This window comes from Etheostoma cragini, chromosome 21 (genome assembly GCF_013103735.1).
Source record: "Etheostoma cragini isolate CJK2018 chromosome 21, CSU_Ecrag_1.0, whole genome shotgun sequence".
Lineage (NCBI taxonomy): Eukaryota > Metazoa > Chordata > Actinopteri > Perciformes > Percidae > Etheostoma > Etheostoma cragini.
In genome coordinates, this window is record NC_048427.1 from 7,482,910 (window position 1) to 7,510,547 (window position 27,638).

The following is a 27,638-nucleotide window of genomic DNA, read 5'->3' on the forward strand; positions in this document are numbered from 1 at the left end:
TCCATAACAGGCTTATTCTTCTTTCAAACAAGGTCTACTGGAACTCAATTATTTAACACCACAGGTCTGCCATCCGCTATATGGTCTGTCACCCTGCAATGACGGGGATTTGCCAGGCTGACGTGTCTTTAACGCAAATGAGGACAGAACATTCTAACGTTAAGACTTTTCATAGAGATGCTTAAAAAAGGCTGTTTTTTATCCTTATCTAATTGTGATTTTAGAGTAATTACTCAGATGCAAGACATTTGAATATAAGTTAAATTGAACTCTTAGGTTAAATAATAGAAGAAAAATAGGTAGCACTTTACATTCCACCACGGTAAAAAGATGGTAATAGTAGGGTATCAATGTGATGATAATAAAGAGGTAATGCATAGGTAATAACTTGTAATTACCAAAGTAATAACTGTAATAACTGGAAACCCATTTTTAGTTATTACCTTGGTAATTGCATGTTATCACCTTATTACCCCAGTATTACATGTTATTTCTGTGATGTAGTACCCATTTATTACTTTGGTAATGACAAGTTAATTTATAGATATATTTATTTTATCATCACACTTTTACCCCACTCTTACCATCTTATTACCTTGGTGGAATGTAAAGTGCTACCCAAAAAAGAAATGTACACATTTTGCTGAAGAGCTGCGAAAATGCAACAAACCGTGGCAAAGCAGCAAAACATAAATGAGTACAAGCTAAACATCAACCAGTTCTCTTTACATTATCAGAAAGCCAGTGTTAGGACCCGGCTCTTAGGCCACAACAAAAGGTGGACGCACATTTCTAAGATTTTTCTTAAAATTTGGATTAGGGTTAACCCCTAACCGCAAATAAGGAGAAAGGGGGATAACATCTGATACACATTTATGAAAAAGAAATGTGGGAACATAGGGCCTAATTTTGAAATAAACCTTAGAAATGTGGGAACATAGGCACACTCCCAACGAATCACATATAACATAACCAAACCAACGGAGACACAGGGCGAGCTGGAACAGCAGCAGTAGGCAGACAGGCAGAGAGAGCAGAGCTCATACACACTCAGGTGTTCCAGGTTACACTCATGAGCACCTGCAGCGTCAGCAGAGTCACAGGTGAATCACACGCGCAACAGCAGGGGTGGTCACACCTACAAAAGATGAAGTGCGTCACCGTTTTCCAAAAGTATTTTTGTAAAATAGCTTGTTGGATGTTTGAATGAATGGAAACAAGTAGTCTCACTTCAAACGGCCCATCGAGGATTCAAGATAACAGAATGGCAGTCAAACACATCTGGAGCTACACCTCCAGCCCGCCTACAGAGTAACACGCATGCATAGGACAACTTCCTATTAGTACGGCTCCCGCAACAGCTCAACATACACTGTGAACAAGATATACTGAACACCGTGACTGATCTACATAGCTTATCTCTTTTTAAGGCAGGCCATGAAGTCCCTTTCAGATATGAACAAGGAACAGGGTGTGTATTTTTTTGATTTGAGGATGCAAAACGTAAATGCAGATCTTTGGTTTTCTTGTGATCATGAAGCCCCCAGGATACATACTCAAAATCCATAGTGGGAAACTTCTTTAGCCATTTTCTAACTTATAAAATCCAGTTACATTTACAAAAAGTTGATCATTTTTAGATGCACCTAAATACAGTGGAACAAGTCCAGTTTACACTTGAGGGTTAAAATCATGCAGTCTTGCTGGAGTAAGATACCGTCTGCTGGTCAGGATTTTACAAATACTGCCTGTATTAGACAAAGGACGAGATGCGATGGTTGTGTGAGGGCTGTGAGGACAGTTTGAGTCACATCACTTTCCGAAGTGTCACTGCTGTGCATCCGATGAGTTCAAAAATAATCCCTGAGGTATATTTCAATGCTGCTTTATTGCTACTCCGCGAGGACAGTGATTTATCAAACAGAGTTTATTAGATATTTTTTACATAACAAAAGCGATTTGCTTTCATCCGAATGGTATTAAACAGCACAGGGGGACGTGGATGTTGAGTGATGTGGTCTGCATCAGTGAAGCTGTGAATGTGAGTCTGGGGATCCTGCAGTTACAAGACAAAGAAATAGGCATAAAAACAAACTAACTAAATGAATGTACATATTTCTTTTGGCAAACAACTAATTGATTCCTTACTAATACAATTTACCATTATAAACTTCTGTTCCATTTTTTGTTTCACTCAAATATTCATTTAAATGATATATCAATCAAACATATTCACAGCTGTACACTGTGATTTAACTCTTTTTTTACTGCCTTGTTTAATTTTGAATGTACAGTTAACCTGTGTTTTCATTTTAGGTGTGAATCATATTTTAAGAGGATATCTTTTAACTTCCAGGTCATAATTTTTATTACATAATTCTACTAACCTGTTACAGTCACGATTACTTGGTTAATTATTTCTCTTTATTTGAATTCTTAGTGCCAGATACAAGCTTTTTGAGGGTGAGACTTCACTACATTGCTAGCATTTGCTATGACTGCCTGATTTCATAAAAGAAGACATGAACCCTGCATGCACTTAACCCTTAAACTACTGGCTTGGCTCTGCATTTCCATCATGTTTGTTGCCTATGAGATCTGAAATGCGGGCCTAAAGGAAAATGGCACCGTTTTCATGATGTGATCTTGCACCTGGAATATGACAGATTGTTTGCAGTTATTTAAGGGTTAATCAGGTGTCTCGACAAGTTATTGCTTGTGTGAAAATAAATGCATGTCTTTTCTCAACAGAAGAACCATTGGAAAATACCAACTATTGCACTTTTTCAACACTTAAGTTCCTCTTCTTTTGGAAATCTTAAAAATGGAAAAAGGAAAAGAAGAATGCATCTTTTATATTTTTTGTTATACTCTTGACATCTATGCATTTTACCAACCTTTCCTCACTTGACCGTCAATGTTTTTAAGACATTAACATACTTTTTTTCTCTCTTTATCTAATAGTGATATTGAGTCCTGTCAGAACTTCTACAAAGACTTCACGTTGCAGATTGACATGGCTTTCAACGTGTTCTTCTTGCTGTACTTTGGCCTCCGCGTAAGTAGAGCTGAAGCTGCCTACATTAAAAGAAAAATATATACATATAGAAGTTGACGTTTATCTTTACTCTTATCTGGGTACCTGAAAACTGTGAATGTCACCTTTGACCTTTCCTTTCCATCAGTTCATTGCTGCGAATGACAAGCTGTGGTTCTGGCTGGAGGTGAACTCGGTAGTGGACTTCTTCACGGTTCCGCCGGTGTTTGTGTCGGTGTATCTGAACAGGAGCTGGCTCGGTAAGGAGGTTCTAATTGCACGCACAGGCTGTACATTGTACTGTGGATCTTTGGGTTGTAGTCCCAGGAGGCTGTGCTGCCACCCAGTGGATATAACAAGTCTAACAGCAATTGGTGAATGAAACGCATAATCTCAGCCAGTCACTAATACTGAAAAAACCTCTTAGTATTTTGTGTTCATTTACGTGGAGACACCTACAGTGTCAGCCATACAAGTTTGACATTTTTTGTCATTAAATTAATTTAATGTGACATTGCATGACATGCATGAAAAGTTTGAATGAACCTCACTAAAGCAGTGGAAATATTGCATCAAATTAAAAAACTGCTACAGCACAGCCTGAAGTGAAAAGCATGGGGACTCAAAAAGCTTTGTGAGCTTTACTTGTTAAACCAATGCTTGTTTGCATGACAACACTACCAAATATTGTATGGCTGTCATCCGGTGTGCCGTTTAAAATGCAACGCCTTAATGTAAGTTGATTTAAAGGGAGACATAACGAGTGCTATGTCTTTGGCCATGTGTTGTGAGGAGTGGGCATTGTGCTGCAGTTGTCACATGCCCTTTACCTCTCCGGCACACCTGCAATAACACTCGGATGAAATTATCCTGTACACGAAAGGATAAAAAAGGTAATGGGCTTTGTTGTGGGCTCGAGCGCTAGAATAGAAGTCAATCTGCTATATGTGTGAAGCTTATCTCTCGGAGAGGTCTGTGAGGAATTACAGGATTAAGGGGGGTTCTTCTTTTTTGCTGCATTACAGGTTTTTATAGCTGGTTTTTATTCTCTTGTCAGCTTAGGAACAAACCTGCTCTGTAGCCAACTCCAGCAATGAACACTCTTAGTCAGTATGACAGCTTGATGGGTACAGTTGCATAATGTGCCTGTGTTTTTCCCTGGGCTAATGTACTGGGATTTATGGTGCAAAAACAATAAAAGTATAACTAGCGAATGCTAATTGCTGGCTCCATCTAGTGGACATGTGTGAGTATGACAGTGTTGTCATGTTTTGGTAAGTGTCCATGTCACTGTTAGTTGCATTATACTGAAGGTTCTTGGTTTGTTAGCAACAATGCATTTGTAATGGTCATTTTATTTCTGTTGCAATCAAACTTAAATGAGTCAATATTTTTTTTTTATCTCCAACTCACTGTATCCACTGGATTTGTCATGAGGTCAAATCTGTCTTTTCTTGTGGACATTTATGTGCTTCATTTCAAAATATGTGCTTTTTTTTAATCCTGTTTTCAACTTGAAATCATTTGCATGCACATTGGCTATTGCACTACTTTAGTGCTATTTAGTGCTTTTATATCTCTTCTGATAAAGCCGATAGGTCTGCGTGCGTGTGCGCGTGCGTGCGTGCGGATAATGTAGTATGAATTGACCATGGCACCAAACTAAAATGATATAGGCCTACTACAACTACTCATTGTTTGGGGTGTCAGTGATGTTCTGGGTTTACAGATAATTATAAAAGGTTTTCAAGATGAGGGCACAGGAGTTCAGCTGCTCAATGTGATCCTGATTTCTGTTGCTGTTTACTGAAGAAGTTGTCACAGATATGATGGAGGAAGGACCAACACATCACTTATTTTAGAAAGATATTCACATTGATATTGCCAGATTTTCTCGAAATGATTGTTTCGGCTGCCTTTCCTACAGTCCCTGAGTCAAACAATGTGAGCATTCCTGCAATTGTGTTACTGTTCCCATCTTGTTAGGTTGCTACCGTTTGTGTAGGTGTTGCTCCTCTATTTTCTGTATTTCACACAAACCAAATGCAACACATCCTGCTAGACTCCAGCAGACAGCAAACAAACAAGTAGCCATGCACATAGTTGACCGTGTACAAGTTTAAATACGTTTGTGTAATTTTTGTTGTTCAAATGAACATGAAGCTTTAAAGATATACTGATATTTCCTGTGATTTTTAGATCTAATTCCAGTGGAAAGAATTCTCTTTCAGACATAATCTCAGTCAGTATAGTCAGTGAGCAGTTGGTCATGGAGGATTAGGGACTGATTAAATGTTTAGTTAGACTGAGGTTAAACAGGTGACTAGGTCATACCAGCTCAGCAGCAGCTGTCAAACTCCCTCCTCTAAACAAAACTCTATATTTCACCAGGCGCTCGGCCAATCAGCAGTCTGCCAATCCCCATGTCTGAACATGTTGACAAAAATTCACACTGTATGTGCTACAATTCTCTCATAGTGACATTAATAATAAAAATAGTAATACATTTATTTTTATAGCGCTTTTCTAAACACTCCGATGCTTTACAGTTTAGGTTTACAAGCAAACGAAAGCTACATAGACATGACAGACAAAAAAAGAAAAGAAAGACACATAGGTGCATTGATAAGTACAGGTAAAGCAGGAGAGGTGGGATAAGAAAAAGAGGGAAAACACTGGAAAAGTCCGTTAACATGACAAAGCAAGTTTGAAAGTGAGTTTTGAGGGCTTGTTTGAAGGATTGTAGGGTGCTTGACTTGACTATGGTCGGGGGGGGGGGCGTTCCAGAGGGTGGGTGCAGCAGCTGAGAAGGATCGGTCTCCCCAGGTCTGGAGCTTAGTTCTGATGATCTTGAGGCTGTTAGCATTGTCAGACCTGAAGAGGCGGGTAGGAGTGTGGCGTGGGAGAAGGACGGAGAGGTATGGAGGGGCAAGGTTACTCAGTGCTTTGTATGTGAGGGGAAGTATTCTGAAGTTGATTCTGTGTTTGACTGGGAGCCAGTAGAGGTTACAGGGAACAGGGGGGATGTGGTCTCGACGGCAGGTGGAGGTGAGATGACGAGTTCTGCACGTGCTGGAGTTTGTTGGTGATTTTGTCTGGCAGTCCGTAAAGAATTCTGCTACATTAGTCCATTCTGGAGGTGATGAGGGCATGGATGTGTGGAGTGCAGGGATGGACAGAGAAGGGCGGAGGTGGAAGAAGGCGGTTTTGGTGATGAGGTTGACACGAACATTGATGCATGAAAGGCTTGCGGGTGTGAGCATGACACACTTTAGGGATGTTACATAGAACATGCCTTCATGCAGAAAGAACTTTGTGTAAAATACTGTACGAGCTGCATGTTTATCTTTCAAAAGTGAAAATAATCTAGTCCAACTCTTAAATTCAACAACAAAAGTCTTCCAGATAAGTAATATCCATGTCTTGGTTGCCATATGTTATAGCTTTTTCCTACTGAGCTGAAGTGAAGGATGTTTTTGTTTTTTTTTCAGGTTAAATTGTCAAAACAAAATGCAAATGCTCTTAATCAGTGCTTCCTTACTAAGGGGTCAGCAGTTTTCTAAATTCTCTAAGGTTTTTACTGTAAAATGCTATGTAATTAGATTAAGGGAAGAATGTGAAACACAGACAGTCATTTGAGCTTAGATTGTTGTGTTGAGTTTATGGGCAGTTGTTGATTTTCAAAATTTCTTTTTACGAGAAGCTCTTTTTTATTTTATATTTCATGCAGGTTTGATCTTATTGGCTTGTGACCCCCCCCTAAATCAAAACAAAGTTTTCTTTGCAAACCCCTAATCACCTGATACATAGGTCTCCCAGTTGGGACTATTTCAACTTTATGTAGAATGAATTAAAAAAAAGTCTTTAAATAAGTCCTGAAGAACCAAAGTGATCCAAAAATGGAACAAGAAAAAGCCAATATTAAAGGAAAGTCTGAAAAGAATAACGTGACTTTGTGTGGCAACTTTATTTACTTTTAGTCAGATTTAAGTTGCAACCCTTTTGGGGGTCTGCTCTAGGCTGTGCCAGCAACTCATTAAAATCACAGTACCTAACTCAGGTGTTCCAATTAAACACTTTTATAAAGCAGTTCATTTATAGGAAATTATAAGAAACTATATGACCTCTAAAATAAAATGTTTTCACTTGTTTATTTTTTCCTCTTTGTCCTCCTTTTATTTAAATAAAAAACAAAAACCGAAGTGACACACTAAATTTTTCATTTTTACATTTTAGCTCAAATAGACTTTGAAGACTTAGATTTTCATCAGCTGTTACATTTTCTCTATTTGCGGTGACAGTTTTCAAGCTGCGCATTTAGATTTTAAACCAAGTACAATGGCGGTTATTACATCAGCTGTGATTAATTTAGGGATTACTGCTGAATCACTAAACCCATTGTAAAAAAACAAATGATCGATTGCCAAAGCTTGTCATTTTTCCTGTACACAGCTTTGCTGGCTGTTCACATGACATGTTTTTTTGCTATAAAGGCAAGACATGCTGCTGTTGTCCAAGATTAGAGGATGAAATTTGTTTTGTCAAGAGCAGTTGCGGAGTTATAGGGATGAGTTGAAGGTTACACTGTGAAGCCAGCTGATGGAAAGACTAGCTGTCTGGCCTCTTCCTTTCCCTGGATGAATGCTAAAGGAGCTTACACTCTAATATCCTGATGGGAAAAGGGTTTGCTTTAAGCTTGCCGAATGCGCCTGATCATAGCGAGGACGCTATGATGGTCTGAGGTGAACATAACAGAAAGGCTTCAACAAAAAACAGTCCTTTTTGATGCCAATCTGTTGGGTGCTTACATCGTAAGAGCACCTGCTTTTTGTCTTGTTTTTGTCTTTATTTGGAGGAGGATCATATTTCTTTTTTCTTTTTTTTTACATGGTAGCTGGCAACGTTAAGTTGTGGATGTGAAGCAGTTTTTGGACTTAACGTTGGAAACTTTTGCTTACAAAGAGTAATTTTCAGACATGATTCCCACTAAGATGTTAGTGTACAGGGGGCCCGATGGAGGCACACGCTCTCAGACAGTTTGTAACACAAGGAGGCGCAAGAAATCGACCGGGGAGCTCTTCCAGAAGGGCTACAGAGTCAGGATGAGCCATGCGCAGGTCAGCGAGAAAGAGGACCAGGACAGCATCTGCTACAGTCTCAGTGCATGCTTCCATGTAATCTCCTACTGGGGTAAGACCGGCAGGACGTGTGAATGGGGGGAATCGCCACTAAAGCTGAAGGCTGGCATGTCCAGAGGTATTTGGACTCCAGCTGGAGCAGGTTCAGGTTCAGGATTTGCTCTGTATAATGCTCCCTATCCGGCAAACCCTCACTTGAAATGAAAGATGATCTTTGGCGAGGCACACCACGGTTCACGTCATTTCATAAAAGATTATTTATTTATACTTTCCTAGCTAAATATTTGCCCCTGATGTCTTTGATTTGTGTCTTTGGACATTCACACACATCTATTCCAGAAGGAAAATTTGTCTGCCAGATTAAAGCATGCAGACATTGATTTTACTTGATTGCTAACTCTTAACTAAAGTGTCATTTAATTGTATGTACATGACAAACCGTCACTGCAGCGGATTCTGTTTTTTTTCTGAGTCAGATCAAGGAATCATTTCACTTTTAAACTCAGGTGGCAGGTTCCATTTAGCAGGTAGTTTATCGCAGCGCACCTAACGATGTAACATAAACAATAAAAAAAAGGTATTTTGCTTAATAAGTCATGTTTTTGTAGGAGATGATTGTATGATAGAAACAACAGTAAACTGTTTTCACGTATATGAGGCTTAAATGATGTGGTGCAGTCAATCAGAGATCGTGTAGAGGAGATCAGGCTGATTTTGTTGGTGTTTTGCTGTCCTTGAACTCTTGGCAACTAGCACAAATATTTTTTTTTTCTTCCCATAAATATCCTCCCATGTGGGATTTGACGTCATGTCTGGTTAATCATTGAGTTCGGTGTGACAGTGTCCACCTGTCTCTAATCCAGTTTTTCATCTCGTCCACGTTTCATCCAGCAGGAATGAAATGTGTATCTGTAGATGCCGGTGCTTCCCGTGGCAACTGAGATTAAAGAGTTGTGGGTTGGGGAAGCGATATCTAGGATGTTGAGCTTGTTTTAATTTTTTTCCCGCACATTTAAGAACGTTTTCTTTTAAGATACAGTAAGGCTAAGTATTTTTCTAACAATATGAATCCAATAAAGTTCATAAACATGGATGAAGGTTTAAAAGGTACGATGTTCTTGTAAGGTAAAATTGCTTCTGATGTTGTTTCTGTTGTTATTAATCGTCTCTGATAACTTCTTTATGATCTTTTTTTCTCACAGGCTTGAGGTTTTTAAGGGCCTTAAGGTTGATACAGTTCTCAGAAATTTTACAGTTTTTGAATATACTAAAGACAAGGTAAGTGTATTCATATTTAATTTACTTTTTGCCAATGTAGCAGACGGTTTGCAGTTCTATGTGTGAACATTGCATGTAAAGTGATGTAAAGCAAACTTTTTGTAGTTAAAAGAATCAATATAGTTTTATTTTGAAGGGGAAATGTTTTTGCAGTGTTTTCCCTGGAGCAAAATATGCATGAGCACTTGCTTTCATTTGATTTGATGAACATTGTTCATATTATTAATTATATTAATATTAAGTTTACTCCTCAGTACTGCAGTCAGTAATGTGTGATGAATGTTGAAGTGTTGAACAAAACGGCTTTCTGTTTGTCTCCTCGCTGCTCAGAGTTAAAGCTTTCTGCACAGATGTCAGGAAGAGCTTAAAGAGTAACAAAATGCTTTAGAATAATCTCTTTTCTCATTCATTCAGATGAAGGTAAAGACAGAACACAGAGTAGGAGAGGACAGAGTTCAAGCAAGGACTTACACTGCATACATATTATTATATTATTTAAAGAACTGTCACACATATAAATCTTACAGTACAGACATATGAGGAAGGCATTTGCTAACAAAGTGCTTGTGTTTTTATATCAACATTAGTCATGTTTTTTACATCATAAGATGCTTTTTGTGTGGAAATTGCATGGAAATGTACACAAACTATGGAAAATACATGGTTCAATTACTAAAAGAGCTGTAAACTACATCTTTTAATGACACAATACAAAGTATGCACTTTGATTCTAAAAAATGATTTCCATTACAATAAATAAGCAGGATTTGTACGGCATGCTTTTGATGAAGGCAAGCCTTTTCTTTTTATAACTTCTATTTTTAATTTAACATTATTTAGTAATAATAATTTATCTCTGTAGCTCCTTTACACAACATCCCTCTCCTGACTGAATACAATTTGAAAGCTGTATAATCCGGAGCATTTATCTTCCAATCTGGCAACGCGCCTTGACGTTTTGGACTATATTTTCCTTAAACCAATGTAATAACTAATAATTTACAACTCAAATTTTGTTGTCTGAATCTTTTTTCAATAGCAACTCAATAAAGCTGGTGAACCTGTGTTCAATCTTCATAAGCACATGGCTAACTGCAGCAGGATTTATTCATTTGGTAAGTTAGTGGGAGCTATTTAATTTTGTTAAAGCATGTTTGTATTGCAAATGAGCACTCACTTTGTACTAATTTAGTTTTTACTTTTAATACTTTTCATACTACGCACTTATTTTTTCTACGTTGTTGTACAAATCTCGACCTCTGTTCCAGGTGGAAAACTCAGGGGATCCTTGGGAAAACTTCCAAAATTCCCAGGCACTTTCCTACTGGGAATGTGTCTACTTACTCATGGTTACTATGTCCACTGTTGGCTATGGAGACGTTTATGCAAAAACCACCCTGGGTCGCCTGTTTATGGTCTTCTTCATCCTCGGTGGTTTGGTAAAAATCCCTCTCGTTACTTATTCCTGCTTAATATCCTCCATGCAACCAATCATCACAGCCCGCCTGGTGTTACAAACGCATGGGACGTGCTCTCAACTCAGGACACCCTTCACCTGTTGTTTACACTGAGGTGTTTTTGTGGCTCACCACGTCACCACAGTATGTTGCATGTCGTGTATTGTTTGAATTGTCCACAGTATTGCAGCATTCATTCAGGTATGATGCTGACGTTTTGTACTGTTATTTATTCATTCTCATTAGAGATGTAGAATGTTTGAGATCTTTTTTGCATATGTTATTAACTGTAAAAGTACTGCGGTTTCAGGTGGCTCCACCCTCCTGCCTCCCCTCCCTCTTTCCAACAAACACAATGATACAGATGTGATTTATTATAGCCTAGTTTGATGGATGTAGCGACATTATCTCGGTTTTTGCATAATCATATAAAGGCATTTTAGGTTATGAAATGCATGTGTGGCAACTTTGTGGAGATTTCACAAAATGATGAGATGATGATCAAATAAATCCTTAATCTTACAGAAAACACTCTGTGGGATTTACTACAGACCTGAGTTACCTGATTTAAAGAGATAGTTTCCAAATCATAAAGTATTATTCATAACATAATGGTAACACACAGTAATATGGGTAGAGTTGAGTACAAAAGAATTTTAATTGGCATATTATATGACCACTGAAAGCCAAAGTTCATTTTCAATCAATACATTTTTACACTTAAATGAATCCTAAATAAGGAAGTTAACGGTTTAAAACATGACCCTTAGAGTTAAATTAATGTCTGCCATCCATTTGGCTGCGCTATCCAAATCAACCTGACATGTGTGTTTGTTGGACGAAACATGGCACATAAGGCTTTTTCTTGATTTTTATAATTTTTTATTTCTCTGTCACAGATTGACATATCGCTCATCAGCTGTCATTTTTCTCCTTTACTCTTCCAATATATCCGTAAATATTGGCTTAAAATGTCCTTTTTCATTTTCATACTTTTCTTGATATTTTGAATGTAACTGTGATATAACTTCAGGCTACATTCAGTCAATTTATTTGGATGAACTTTTTTTTTCTTCTCCTTTTTCCTGTTAGCAAATAAATACTAATACCACTTCTGCAAACACAGTAGTGTTCCTCTCTTAGACATGTGTCTTTAAAAATAGAGGACCTGCTCTTCTTTGCCTATCTTTTTTTTAGTCTCTTCTTCTGTCTCCTATCTTCTCCTTAGGCCATGTTTGCGAGCTACGTCCCTGAAATCATAGAGTTAATAGGAAACCGCAAGAAATATGGTGGTTCCTATAGTGCTGTTAATGGGAGAAAGTAAGTATTCAAGGAGGCTCTACTGCCTCCGCCGCAGTAGAACCTTCTCTGCATGCCCTTTTCTTTTTCTTTTTCATGCATGTAGGCCATGTTTGCTCGCTACGTGCCAGAAATTGCTGCTCTCATCCTTAATCGGAAGAAATATGGAGGGAGTTATAACTCGACCAGAGGCAGAAAGTAAGTCAAACAAATGAAATAAACAGCAAACGTTTAATGGTGTGGTTGTGTGTGACTCAATTGGCCCTTTTGTTAAATAGACATCATGAAACTGTAATTTGAGATGTAATGATCTCAATTAGCACTAAAGTCACACTATGACTAAAGAACTTGGCCATGATCAATGTGTAGAGTTTGTTGTATTGCTGCTGCTTTTGTCTGTGCAAGCTGTCATTGCTGCTTGTCATGAATGAACGTCTGCGTTTACACAGCAAAATCATCTCTCCCTCAAAAAGTGATTTTTGTCTTTTCTAAAATTCTTATTTTCTTTAAAAAAGAAAAGAAAAATTGTATTTTTTTTTTTTTAAACCGGTTGATAGTATGTTGAATAACTTTATAATTTTAGTTTTTTTATGTTGATATTTTTGTTTTCAGAAAATAGGACTTTTAGAGCTCACAAAAGACAAAAATGACTTGAGATGACAGAGCTTTTTGCTGTGTATCCATGTAAATGTATTATTGTCGATGGGACATGTAGGATTTTTTCTCTGATCTATCCCTGTAATATAAACTGATTATACATGCCAGAATATATATATATATTTTTAAATATACTGTATACTGAGTAGCATATCTAATTTAGCAAGAGTATATTTTATTTTGTATTCATTTTAACATTTTATTAAATGTTGGTTTTGCTTCAGAAATCTGTAAATTGTTTGTATCTTGTGGTATGATTTTAATGGACAGCTGCCAGCCTATCAGACATATGTGGTATCCATGGCAACAATATAAAAGTGATAAATAACTAGTTTTTATAACAGTATTCCTATTGTACTGTGTATACCCTTATTTGGAAACAAAAGCAAGATTTAAAAAGGTGTAGCACAGTTTGTTCTACTGTGAGACATTGAAAATCCTACATCTTCTGTGGTGTCTTAATTGTAATGAAGCTGCTTATTGTCAATCTACATTTGTGCCAAATTCGTGTTTCTAATCAGGTTTTCATTTTGATTTAATTCGCACAGTTTGATTTTGTTCACCCATCTCTCTCTTCACCCACCCAAGCTCACATTTCTATACAAGACAAATTGCCCAAATAACATAATATAAAATAAAGCAAATATCTTTTCAAAGGAAATAAGGATTGATAGACAACCCTACAAATACCTCTCACTAAGGATTTTTTTTATACAGTATGGAGTTGCTATAGAGATAAATCACTTCATGTATGTTTTCTCAAATGGTAAGAATGTATTCATACCAGTGGGGGGAATTTAAAGACAAGAATTTGACAAAATTATAAACTGAAGTTTACCTGAGTTCAGTATTGATTATTTAATTAAATTATCAAACTCATCCATCCAATTCCTTACGCCTTGCTTGCTTCGTGTTGATCTTTGGAACTTTGTTTTTCTGTTCTTGAAAAACTTTGTTGTTGCCATGCTTGTCTACTTTTCCTGCTTTTGCTGCAGAATATTCTTGGCCTTTATCTTCAGTCTGACCTACACCCTCAGGACTAAATAAAAGCTATGTTGAGTTTACAGAAATAGTTAGAAAAATTAGATAATAAAATTAGTCAATCTTATGTCTGTACGATACATATTAAGCTAGGGCCAGGAGGCAGTTAGCTTTGCCTAGCTTAGCATACAATAGGCCTCTGACACTGCCACATGGTAACTATTTGGCTATAGATATTTCAAGCGATTTTGATCACAGCGGTAGATGTATGAAGTGCTTGCCACATGTACACGTGCACAGATTTTGCGCTAATGCGCGGAGTTAACTGTGCTGAACTTCTGCCGGTAACGGCAGAAGTTTGACAAGCCACTTTAGGGAATGCACTTGCATGTAGGCGGTTGCTGCGCTGTGGTGTGAAAACGGCTTAACACCCCGTAGAAATAAAACTTATCTCTTACATACATTTTTGTGCCTGGATTTTTTTTATTTGTGATCTTTAGATGTGCTGGTATGTGTATTTCTGTCAAAAGACAGAACAAGGCTAGCTGTTTCCCCCCTGCTAAGCTAAGCTAAGCTAAACTAATTGCCTCCTGGCTCCAGCTTCATATTTAACGCACAGATCAAAGATCAAATAAGTGCTTTTCCCCATCTGCCAAACTATTCCTTTAACATATACACGTTTCTAAAGATGAGATTCTGCTGGATGCCTCCAAACAAAATATGGCTTCCTTTAGCATGCTTTAGGTACTTGTGCTCATTCACTTAGTTTTGTAGAAGTTAGACTTGGTTTTGGAAACTCTCTTAAACCAAATCTTTGCTTCTTTTGTTTTGTAGAAATCTAACAATCTAAGCTTCCTAAGTCATGTTTGTGTATCTTGTACAATTCTGTAGCCATTATTCTGTCAAACATTTTAATTATTTAACAGTCAGCTTGTTTGTATTTTTGTATTTGGTAAGATGTAGGCCTACTCACGTAAGCATCTGATCAACAAAATGACAGTTTTTACAGCTAACACAGTCCCAACTTTTTACCTTTTCAATAGTTTTGAGAAATTTAAACCATATGTGTCTAATCTGATCCCTGGATTGTTTTATTTTCAACTCCTAACATTTAAATATTAATGCATTGTTATTTTTCTATTTCCCTCTGTCTTCTTCATCTCTACTTGTCATTTGTGCCATTACTATCATAGATGTATCATACTCTTGACTGTTTTCCTTTTACAAATTAGCGGAACAAGGGGTGCAAAATAACAAGGATTCCAATGCATTTATTGCACATTAAAGTAAAAAAGAATCACTGCAATACAGTGAGATGAAACCTGAGTAATCATCTTAAATTATTTTCTAAATAATTTGTAAATAAAAACATAAACACACAACAAATCTAAACTGGGTTTCTTACATAATGATTCTGTGATGTGTGGGAATCAAGATAAACTGTGCTGATTACATAATCTCCATCTAAGTAAACTGATCCTTTATAATCGGATCCTGAAATCTACAGTGCTCTCTGAACTATTCACTCAGTCCTCACTTGTCACGACAGAAACATCTATCCTGTAACATAGTTTTTATCATTTCAAATAAATCACATCAATAAAAACAGTACTGGTTTCTGTACCATTACATCTCTCTCATCTCAGATTTACCTTTTGATTATAGGACAAAGATGAAGATAAAACAACAACTTGTGTGTGTTGACTTTTAGTCAAGACTACAGTTTAGTTTCATTATGATTCTGCACCTCGTTTTCCAGGCACATCGTGGTCTGTGGTCATATAACACTTGAGAGTGTGTCCAACTTTCTAAAAGACTTCCTACACAAGGACAGGGATGATGTCAATGTAGAAATTGTTTTTCTCCATAAGTAAGTACGAAACCGCAAACATCACTCAAGAAAAAACAATCATCTCTTCAGGAGAATAGAAATAGTGCTCCTCCTCAGAATTAAGAGTTTCTCTTTTTTATCTCAGTATTTCCCCTAATCTTGAGCTGGAAGCCTTGTTCAAGCGCCACTTCACTCAGGTGGAGTTTTACCAAGGATCTGTCCTGAACCCACACGACCTGGCCAGAGTCAAGGTAACTGACAGATGAGACTTTGTCCTCTGTGGCTCACAGGGAAACTGTGCCGTAAAGTTACTGACTGATGTTTTCTGTTTGCCGTGTGTGATTTATGTTTCCAGATCGAATCAGCTGATGCCTGTTTGATCTTAGCCAACAAATACTGTGCAGACCCTGATGCCGAGGATGCATCCAACATCATGAGGTGAACCAAAGCAGCTGCTCCACAATTTACGCTATTTAATTTAAACCCTGTGACCAATTTATGTTTAATTTTGATGTAGCTTCTTAGAAATGTACATGGTGTTGGAGTGGAAGAACTTAAATTGGAAAGAAATCAATGAAAAATAGGACTGGATATGCTCAACTCAAATAGATACTTAGACAGCTTTGGGCGCTGGATCTTAAAAGTGAATATTCGTAAATGAAACTAATAGGAGAGCACTCCAATTTTGCCACAAATTGGAAGTTTTGGGCCCTTCATCTGCGTGTGCACAGGCAATTACAGTTTTTAATAAAACATTTGGACGAAGAAAAAAAGTTACTTTAATGGGTTTCAACTTTAGTTCTTGGGAGAACTGTTTCTTCAAAACATGCATTGCTATATAAATACAACACAAACCAGCTTAATGGGGAATTGCATTAAGTCAATAAGTCAAAAATTCAATAATATAGCATTATAAAACTGTTCATTAATCTCTAATGACACAATACAGTAAGGGGAAAAAAGTATTTCATCCCCTGCTGATTTTGTACGTTTGCCCACTGACAAAGAAATGATCAGTCTATAATTTTAATGGTGAGGGACAGAATAACAAGAAAATCCAGAAGAACGCCTGTCAAAAATATTACAAATTGATTTGCATTTTAACGAGGGAAATAAGTATTTGAACCCTCTCAATCAGAAAGACCTCTGGCTCCCAGGTGTATTTTATACAAGTAATGAGCTGAGATTAGGAGCATACTCTTTAAGGGAGTGCTCCTAATCTCAGCATGTGACCTGTATAAAAGACACCTGTCCACAGAAGCAATCAATCAATCATAATCCAAACTGAATGTCAATGATCTCAAGGCAGCTGGGACCATAGTCAACAAGAAAAAAATTGGTAACACACTACGCCGTGAAGGACTGAACTCCTGCAGCACACGCAAGGTCCCCCTGCTCAAGAAAGCACATATACATGCCCGTCTGAAGTTTCCCAATGAACATCTGAATGATACAGAGGACAACTGGGTTAAAGTGTTGTGATCAGATGAGGCAAAAATTGAGCTCTTTGGCATTAACTCAACTTGCCATGTTTGGAGGAGGAGGAATGCTGCCTATGACCCCAAGAACAACTTCCCCATCGTTAAACATTAAGGTGGAAACTTTATGCTCTGGGGGTGTTTTCTGCCAAGGGGACAGGACAACTTCACCGCAACAAAGGGACGATGGACGGGCCATGTACTGTCAAATCTTGAAATCTCGGGTGAGAACCTCCTTCATTCAGCCAGGATGGGTTTTCCAGCATGACAATGACCCAAAACACACGGCCAAGGCAACAAAGGAGTGGCTCAAGAAGAAGTACATTAAGGTCCTGGAGTGGCCTAGCCAGTCTCCAGACCTTAATCCCATAAGAAATCTGTGGAAGGAGCTGAAGGTTTGAGTTGCCAAACGTCAGTCTTGTAGCCTTGTTATTCTGTCTTTCACTGTTCGAATGAATCTACCATTAAAATTATAGACTGATCATTTCTTTGTCAGTGGGCAAATAAAATCAGCAGGGAATCAAATACTTTTGTCCCTCACTGTTCATACAATGGGCCCGGATTGGATATATGACGTCATGTTACCAAAAGATTAAATAGTACTTCCAAAAGTGAGTTTCATATTGTTCCTTCTACCTTCTAAAATAATTCTATTATTACCCGGACTTGTGTGAGTGTAAGTGAGCGTGTCAATTGGCTCTCACTGTAAGCACACAGACTCTCTGCAAAGACAAACTCCTTGTGCTTACTTACGTATCAACAAGAACTCAGAGAAAACATAAATCAGTTACAACACACCCAATTCTCTTTCATTGAAATATTAAAACTGTTTTGTTGTTAGCTTTAATTCTCATAGGCTTAAATAACTGCCAGCTGTAAATCGTGTTAATCTTGTATTTATAGTTTTTTTAAGCTGTGAGAAGTTTTTATGTTGAATTAAACAAACAGTAGTAGTAAAAAATGACACAGGAAAAGTTTCTGCAATTGGTCTGATGTTGTTTTGTCCTTCCTTTCATGCATCAGAGTAATATCTATCAAGAACTACCATCCAAAGATCAGAATAATCACTCAAATGTTGCAGTACCACAATAAGGTTGGTATAGTCTGTGGCTTTACTTGAAGTATTAATTAGATGAGGTTTTTGATGTATTTAAGCATTTTAATATGAATATTCATGTTTGTTATGAGTGTAAGGCTACCACGTTATTTTGTTTTCTTTTGCCTTAAGGCCCACCTTTTGAACATCCCGAGCTGGAACTGGAAGGAAGGAGATGATGCTATTTGCCTGGCAGAGCTAAAACTGGGGTTCATCGCTCAGAGCTGCCTGGCTCAGGGCCTCTCCACCATGCTGGCCAACCTTTTCTCCATGAGGTCCTTCATCAAGGTAGCCACAGCTTAGATGCATCAAACTTGTACTATTTGTTCAGTTATATTTGTAATGAGACAATCTTTCTGTATTTTGTTATCAATCTTTGTTGTAGATTGAGGAGGATACTTGGCAGAAGTATTACCTGGAAGGAGTATCCAATGAGATGTACACTGAGTACTTGTCGAGTGCCTTTGTTGGGATGTCCTTCCCAGTAATTTGCGAGTAAGTGCACTAAAACAAAGGCTTTTTAGTAAAAGTAGTGCTTTGTGGCCTCCTCTTTTGCAAGAAATTAACCTTTGTGGCAGTTAGTACTGGTCTTTTATTTACACTTTTAAATGAAGAGCCAGTAGTAAGATGGTGAAGATGTGTGTGCAACAGTGTGGAAGTCTATGATGACATAATGTTTTAACCATAAAGCTACAGGTTTCTATGGAATCTGAAAGTTGCCGTGATTGCAGTTGTTTCAATGACTTTATTTATCTCAAGATTATAAAAATATTTTGTTATGTTAGAATAATTCAGTAATTTTCTTGAGATAGTAAGTTAAATTGTTTAATTTTGAGAGAAGAAAAGGCTGTTTTATGGAGCCCCACAAACTATCCCTTACAAGAAAACAACAATAATTGTAATGATTGGTATTGTGACCTACAGATAATGGAATAAAAAAGCAAGGGATTGCTAGGGATAAGTATCTAGGATATTATAAATTCCAATATTGATATTGTTCATCACAGATACATTTATCGATACTACTGTGTATAATTTGGTGCAACGCTACAAAAAAATATCTGTGATAAGATGTAGAAGTGCAATATGTAATACTGACAGCTAGTCTTTAAAATAGTTACTGTAGTGCAAATTCAAAATACTGGAGGGAGTCGTCTTCCCGGAACCACTTTCCCCAGACTAAATTTCAACTCGCTGTCCTCTCGTTTGTCCAAGAGCTTATCAATACATTGGTATGAACCAGTCTGGCTTCTGTACATGTATGGGCCATTTCTCTACAAAATCCCTGATATTCCCTTGTGTTCATTTTAGAATTAAAATACTTATCTTTTCAACTACTGGATTTGTTAGTTTAAGACTCAAAGAAGCTAAGATTGCAAAAAGAACAAGTGCATTAATGTTATGCCAGAAAAAATGGTTGATCAGCCTCAAATCTGTAAACCTGACCTCTAACGTTACATGGAAAACGGAGGCACTTAAAAATTATGATTTTAGAAAACTACAAAATTTTCATCATCCACGAGGTCTAATTATATTGTTCTCTTTTGCAGACTCTGCTATGTGAAGCTAAAGCTGCTACTGATAGCCATAGAGTACAAGTCTGATCAAAGGGAATGCAGGTAAGTGGATGTGCTCACAGTGGATTATTGAATCCATTACAATTCATGGATGCAAAAAACCTTAAATACGCATGTGTGTTTGCTGTCAGTATTTGCTTTCAGTGATGACACTACTTCGAATCAGCATCTCTGTTTGACAGCAAACATTAGCTGCTTTACAAAACATGCTAAATTGATGTCTAAATTGGTTTGTTCACAGACATAACAGGGGTTTCTGATTACATCCTGACAAATGAATAGTGAAGGTGGCAGTTGGTCTCATTAAACACAGTTGAAGCCTTGTTTTAGTGGCTTCTCTATTGCACTGCTCATATTATACCATTGAAAGTGTCACTGCTATCTGCTTTCATTGACTTAATGTAATGAACAGAGGCTATCGTGCCAAACGATTTGTGAAAACTAATCCTGCCAGCATGTGACACTGCCAGTGATTAGTATAAAGCCTCGCAAATTCTGTGATATAACTTTCTGCTGTGAAATCTTTGATCTATAAATCCTTGCAGCACACTAATAAACCCTGGAAACCATATGAAAATGCAGGAGGGGACATTGGGCTTCTTCATTGCCAGCGATGCCAAAGAAGTAAAGAGGTCAGTGACCCGAGATCCAATGGTGTCTAAAAGTGAAACTGCTCTGTCATGCTGTTGTACAAAGGGCAAAGATAACTTTCCCAAATTTCATTGCAATGTAGACAATTTGTAGGGCTGTATAATTTCATTCCAGGTGGGTTAGGCTCCATGCTGACAGTGCTTACAATATCATAGCTAGCTTAATTTGTTGCTAGCTGGTTGTTGTTAGCTAGCTGGTTGTTGGCTGGTGATGTTATAGAAGTGTATGTTCAGAATCAGAAAATAATTAATAAGTAAGTAAGAATTAAGAAAATGTTGCCTAGGTGGATGTGCCTACATGAATATATTAATTATTTATTTTAATTTTGTTAAAGTTTTATTCTGTAGGATTTGAGTTTTTCCTAGCGGTAGCTTTGGGCGGTAAGATGTAATTGCAGGCAGGACACTCGTTTTCCCAATCGTGTCGATTGTATGACATTGGTACATTGCAGCTCTCACTTGCCTGTCTTCACATGCTCCAGTCCACACTAATAGCAGTTTTGTCTAAGAGCTAATACATTCATAAAGCCGTAGAGCTGATACAGCCAGGGAGGCAGTGGCTACCTAACGTGGCTACCTAACGTGGCTAATCATGCTAACATAGTAAACAGGGCTAAAGCAGCTAGTGGGATTACTTACAGAGGGTATGGGAGCTGCAATGTATTCCGCAGTGAAGTTGTCTCACCAAAGAGGGTTGAGACTGTGTTATCACTGTAACTTAAGGTGACCAGATTTCTCAGACAAAATCCGGGGACATTTTCTGCTCAGAAGCGTATATACCTCCAAAACGTGTTCCGCTGCTGATCTGCTCCCTGTATGTGTTCCCTGTCTGACCTGCGCCCTTTATGTGCTACCTGTCTGATCTGCTCCCTGTATGCGCTCCCTGTCTGATCTGCTCCCTGTATGCGCTCCCTGTCTGATCTGCTCCCTGTATGTGTTCCCTGTCTGACCTGCGCCCTTTATGTGCTACCTGTCTGATCTGCTCCCTGTATACGCTCCCTGTCTGATCTGCTCCCTGTATGCGCTCCCTGTCTGATGTGCTCTCTTTATGTGCTCCCCTGTCTGATCTGCTCCCTGTATGCGCTCCCTGTCTGATCTGCTCCCGGTATTTGCGCGTTGCAAAGCCGCCCATAAGGTAGCCTCTTGGAAATTACGTCACGCAACAAAGTACCGTAGTCTTGTGTGCAAAGCGCCAGTCCATTTAAGTACACACTTAATGGTCCCACAAAAACAGCGAAAACCGGACATTTTCTTACATTTATAACCCCCGTCTGACGCCCCAGACAGTACTTAAAAGGGCGTTTGGACAACCTAGCCTGACTTGTTTTTAAAAACCAGGGAATAGAAATTATTAATTTTTCTGATTCTTTCTGATGACTTACTAGAAATTCTTGTTTCTATTCCACAGGGCACTGTTTTACTGTAAAGCCTGCCATGATGATATTACTGATCCCAAAAGGATAAAGAAATGTGGATGCAAGAAATGTAAGTGATGGCATGTAAAAACATATATACATATTAGGGCTGTAACGATACACTGAACCCAGGGTTTGATTCGTATCACGATTTTTTAACCCATGATTCAATACAAACCTTGATTCTGCTTTTGTTTTGTTTTAGTTTTTTGAGTTTTTTTTGTTGGGGGGGGGGGGGGGTAAACGTAATACGGCTTTTTTTTCCTGCAACATGGCATTGTTTTGTCATTAATTACATCCCACTTTGCAACACAGTTATACAACAGATACCTTATTTTTTTATATTGATTGATCAATTGATCCAACACCAAAGATAATTTTGTACCTTTAAGTAGTGTTTCCAAAATTGTTTTAGTGGTTCACTAACTTGTTGGAATGAGACATGAGAATAATGGTAATGGTAACAGTAATGGGAAAATTCCACTCCCAGCCTTTCGGGGGAACAAAGAGGTAAAGTGCTTTGATACCTACTGTAAAAGGGGCTGGTTGACAAGTAGCAAGCAAAGCTCCCTATGGCGCCATTTTGATGCTACCAAGTCACCACCCTCTGTTAGTATTCCATTGACTGCCAGTCATTTTGGCACCACTTTGACAGCAAATAACTTTACATCTGAAGCGTTTAAACACTCTGTTTGTCCATTGTTTATTTTGAAACAAACACGACAATGTATATAAGGCTCTATTGCCTTGTAGCTCACATTAAGGCTCCGTAGCAGACGTTTTTGTAAAAATAGGCTAACGATTGTGTCATGATCATGCGACTTACTTTCGCACAGTAGAGGAATCCCCGTATAGTACAGGGTAAGCTTGCAGACCGTTTGGACTTACATTAGCTGTTTACGTATAATTACTATTGTTAACTAGCTTTTTAGGTAATGCTACAAAGCCATCACCTGCAGTTAACACCCCATTGACTGCCATCCATTTTGGCGCCACTTTGACAGGGAATAACTTTACATCTGGAGCGTGTCAAGACTCTATTTGTCCTTTATTTATTTCTAAAGAAACACGACAAGGTATAAAAGCCAGTGTATAAAAGGCTCCATTACTTTTTACCTGTGTTGGATAAAAATCACAGTGTTGTCAGGAGAAGCACGCAAACAGTTTGGGCTTCCATTAGCTGTTTAGCTTTAATTACTAATGTTAACTAGCATGTTAGTTAACAGTAATTCGCCTGTGCCAATGTTCTCTCCTAACATATACCTACGCTCTCCGTCTCTACTGATGGGAATGATTGAGATTTCTCTCGGCACAGCTACCAGAAGACTTACAACTTTCAGACACGTTACCCACGTCACATCTACGTCGTCAAAATCAGTTGGAGGCTGCGCAGTAACGTCTAGCCATCACCGGAAAAGTGCTTCTAATATCCTTCACTGGTCTCCGTCCAGAGCAACGGGATCTGTTAATAAGGCACCAAAATGACAAATACTGACAGTAATTTAAAGATATGGTATCATTGAATCTGGACGGGAACGACAACTCTGGGAGATGAAAGAGGTGTGTCGCGATTCTGCCTTCTCACTTCGCAATTTTTGTTTTATTTCGCATATCATTACAGCCCTTTATATATATATATATATATATATATATATATATATATATATATATATATATATATATATATACAGTATATATAAAAGTTTGTTTGACTTCAGTGACATTTATTCACAGCACTGAGTTAGTGTAAATCTAGCACTGTGATGGCGTATTTACACGACCTACAAAAGCATGTGTCCATACCAATTAGTTCTTACATTAATTATTTACTTTCTTGTAACTTGTGCATGAGCAAAGGTCATCGTATTTCTTTCTGCAGCAAAAACAAACTGGTGCAGGTAAAACTAAACGTTTTGGCCTCTGTATAACATAAACACCTGCCTTTATTAATTAGTCAGTTTACCAAAATTACAAAACACAGTTTTCCGCTGGTATCTATTTCTGCAGATAGTTTTGGTTTTATGTGCTAAGATTGTTCTTCTCGGAAATGTTGTTTGATTTTGGTAAACTGATTCTTTAAGCATTCTTTATATTCTTTCTTTGTGATTTCTCAGGGTCAGAGGATAGAGAATATGTTAAATAGTTAGCATACTCTCTTTTTTCGATGTGATTCCTACCTATTATAGATACACACAGAGAAGTGGGAAATCAAGCCATAACCTCCCCTTAAACCAGCTGTAAATGCATTCTAAATGGGCATTTTGTCTTTTTGCCTCTGTGAATGTTTGCAATGCCTTTTTTTTTGTATAATAGCTGTCTGCGCTGTTCGAGTTCATTAATAGCTTTGTGATGTTAACAGGCATTAGAAGAGACTGTTAACACCACAGGTACCTGGATGGATTGTTTGTTTCTAGACTTTAACACCATGTGCCACTATGTTGCGCCATCTCTTTGATTTAATATAGTTTGTGTTGTCTTAACTTGTACAGCTAACACCTAATCTTAACATGTATTCTCTTCCTGCTGCTTGGGAACTTGACATACTTGCCTTAAAAAAATCACTTTATAGTGATATATTGTGAGTAATGTGGATTAATTTTCCTTCCGAAAACACAGCCTGTTTCCCAGATTGAAGCAACCTGTTTGAATGTATTTTAAATGTTGCATGACAATGGTTGATGCTGCCTGGATCCCTCCAGTTGTCATGTGCATGTCACTTTACAAATTTAGAGAATCAATCCAAAGAAATGACAAAAAAAACACCAATATTATTATTATTATTATTATAATAATTATTATTAATATTATAGCAATTCTTTTCTAGAATTGCTATTTTTGAAACAATCAGAGAGACCAGACATAAACAGCTAAAATTACAATGCCTAAAGTCCAATTTTATTTAGTTATTGCAGGTTCCCCCAAAATATTATTAACCGAGCATCAACAATTCTGTCATGCCTGCTTGTGGCAGTAATACTCCACATCACCACCAGATGTCCCCACAGTCCTTTGAAAGATGAGCTGAGCTAAAAAGTCACCAGGATGAAGAGGTGATGAACAGTTCTCAATATGAACTGTTTTGATAAAAGGAATAAATCATTTGACCCATACCCCAAAAAGATGTAATTTACTGAGATGACTGTGCAGTGTCTCTCAGCACATTGGATACCAGGGATGGTTTGGGCAGATAGCAAAGATGTGGTGGGGTGTGTTACTTGAGAACGTCAACCAATAATTTATTTATTTAAGTGTTTTTATTTTAGTTTTTTCTGGATGCACTTGCAGATATGTCAAAGTGCAGAAATCAATGTCACATTTACTTTAAACTTTAGTTGGAGAAACTTCTATCAGTCTAAATTCTCTGCCAGAATTAGAAACCTGTACAATTATTTAAGATTATTAAACTTATAACACATGCTGAAATCACATAGTAGACATGAGGTTGTATCGGTGATGTTGAGGTAAGGGCTGTTAGGGGTGAAGTGAGAGAGTCAAGAGGGAACTTGCCTGCCCTTTCCCCCACCCTCATGTCAAAATGTTACCCCCAAACCATGTGCCTTTAGGACCTCATGATATTTTTCCTACTCATCCCAAAAAAAAAAAAATAGTGGTAACAAAATATAAATCAAAATTCGTTATGTGACATTTGCACTCTGTCAAGACAAAGTTTATCTTGTGCATCCCAGCAGCAGCCTTCCTCTGTGCCCTGTCTTGCCTTTGTCCACTCTTCCTCCAGAACGACCCTCTACATTAACCTGCTCTTCCTCTCCTCTCGTCTGAACCCGTGACTGTAGCCAAGAAGGCTGCCTACAAGAAAATGAGACTGGCATGTTGTTTTGATTGCGGCCGCTCAGAGCGGGACTGCTCTTGCATGCCAGTTAATGTGCGTTGTAACATGGACTCCCCTCAACGCGACATCCCACTCTCTGCTGTCTCTGTTAATGATTGCTCAGCCACTTTACGTGCCTGTAAGTTGTCGCCATGACATGTGCTCTTCAGTGTTTAAAACATGCACTGTAGTACTGTGCAGTGTGTCTTCAGCTTGTGTGCTGTTTAGCTCCAGCAGCTGCGTCGTCACTGTCATAAATATAGATGTTGCTTTAGCGTTTTAGCTTTATGATTTTCAGTCTGCTTGTTTTCTTCTCCGTGTGTACTTTTGGAGGTGACTTTTAGCTGTTGTGAAGCATGCCATTGTTCTGTTTTGCTGGTGTTTTGTCAGAGAATGTGAATTCAAATGGACCTGTAGTTTAACGTAACTCAACAGTCACTAATATAAAAGTCTTGCAGAGTGTGAAAACTAATTTTCCCCTGAAAGATATTGTGCTTACTCCTCCAGTGACCTCGCCAACGTGTTTACAAGACGTTAAAGCCAAAGCCATAAAAAATGTACAGCTGTGCCTCCCTGCCACAAATCTTGTTCCACACTCAAACTTGGGAACCCTGGCATTGAATTTGCATGCATTTCTTCAAATTATTGGTTTTGATAGGAGTGTACAATGTTACTGAAGAGAATAACTTCATTTTTTTTAAAGGAAAACCCAAATAAAATCCATTTAAACCAAATATTTCACAACTTTACCCTCCAGGAATAGGTGAACAGGATAGGATTTTAGATATTTGTATGCATAAATGCCACTGAAATATAATTTCAATAGAAAAATAAACTGTGGTTTAGAGAGCACCAAAAGGGATTTTCTGAGGGTAGCTCTACATAGTAAGGTTAATTGTACTGGTTTTACTAAATTAAGATCAAAATCTCAAAAACATATTCAGTACACAAACCCGGGCCCCGTTTATCTCCAAGGGAGAAATGTACAATACTATGAAGAGAACACAATGGAATAGAACTGGATTGTATTTGTCTGCAGTGGGAATAAAAGACAGTAGATAGTGCTGAATCTTATTGGATTTCACTAACTCAACCTGAGCTGAATTGAGCTGCATATAAATTCTTAACTCAAGTGTGATTCCCCTTTAAAGCCAGAGGGCATGTTAAATTGCAATGATGTATCGCAGAAGGCATTAAGAATGTGTCTGAGTTTGCAGAGCGTTGATACAATTTGCTGGAAAACATTGCAGACTGTCATACTGTTTTAGTGAACGTCTCTTGATCAAAGACCATTCTGTGTATAGTTGAACGTCTCTGGGCGTTTCCACCCCTCGACATGTCTTCCATGGTTGTGTGCTATAAGCATCGCCTGGCTAGCCGAGCTCGAGCCGAGCTCCGGAGTTGCTGTCGACACGGTGCGGGAGACGCACGCAGCAAGGCCTTATACGGCCTGACGTGGAAATTATGTTTGCATTTTCATTTTTGGAGTGCTACCGGTTGTCATGAAACTCAGCCTGACAGTTCCTAACCACCAGGCAGCTGAGTGCCCCCGCCCCTCTCCTCCTCTCTGGTTGTGGGACAGATGCTAGCCTGTTAGTCCTGTGACTCTGCTCGCGCCCTCCAATTGCAGGCGACAGATGCCAGGACCAGCAAGGTCCCTGTTTGAACATTGCTGTCACTGTCCTGCCTTAAGCTCAATGCATGACCTTTATTGTAAGCAAGGGGTTGAAATAAGGTACTAATGAGCATGTGTGGGACTCACGGCTCCAAAAAAAGTGACTCACAGAAAGTTCAATGCATCCGCACAGGTTGTGTCAAGCAGTGCAGAGGAATGGTAAACAACTTTTGGGAAAGAGGAGAAAAAATAAACACAATACTAGAGACATAAGAACAAGAACACAGACAGTCACATATT

The 27,638-nt window shown here is 38.2% G+C and overlaps 1 protein-coding gene across 32 annotated transcripts in view; it reads left to right on the top strand.

Moving 5' to 3' along the window:
- The window catches only part of LOC117937096 (calcium-activated potassium channel subunit alpha-1), a 93,312-nt gene that overhangs the window by 38,022 nt on the left and 27,652 nt on the right, over nt 1-27,638 (top strand). For 8 of the 32 annotated variants that reach the window (XR_004655096.1, XM_034860769.1, XM_034860772.1 and 5 more), the window contains exons 4-20: nt 2,965-3,058; nt 3,186-3,297; nt 9,378-9,453; nt 10,493-10,568; nt 10,722-10,892; nt 12,316-12,407; nt 15,607-15,717; nt 15,824-15,929; nt 16,034-16,116; nt 18,180-18,249; nt 18,385-18,540; nt 18,638-18,747; nt 19,803-19,871; nt 20,375-20,461; nt 21,888-21,964; nt 24,464-24,472; nt 25,689-25,862. Coding sequence is in view for 31 of the 32 variants with exons in the window: in XM_034860769.1 (XP_034716660.1) it covers nt 2,965-3,058; nt 3,186-3,297; nt 9,378-9,453; nt 10,493-10,568; nt 10,722-10,892; nt 12,316-12,407; nt 15,607-15,717; nt 15,824-15,929; nt 16,034-16,116; nt 18,180-18,249; nt 18,385-18,540; nt 18,638-18,747; nt 19,803-19,871; nt 20,375-20,461; nt 21,888-21,964; nt 24,464-24,472; nt 25,689-25,862 (1,673 nt within the window). In the remaining variant the exon portion in view is untranslated. Of the gene's footprint in view, nt 1-2,964; nt 3,059-3,185; nt 3,298-7,264; nt 9,283-9,377; nt 9,454-10,492; nt 10,569-10,721; nt 10,893-12,138; nt 12,231-12,315; nt 12,408-15,606; nt 15,718-15,823; nt 15,930-16,033; nt 16,117-18,179; nt 18,250-18,384; nt 18,541-18,637; nt 18,748-19,802; nt 19,872-20,374; nt 20,462-21,887; nt 21,965-24,463; nt 24,473-25,688; nt 25,863-27,638 lie in introns of those variants that run through there. The other 24 variants (XM_034860783.1, XM_034860781.1, XM_034860799.1 and 21 more) reach the window with 9 other exon arrangements.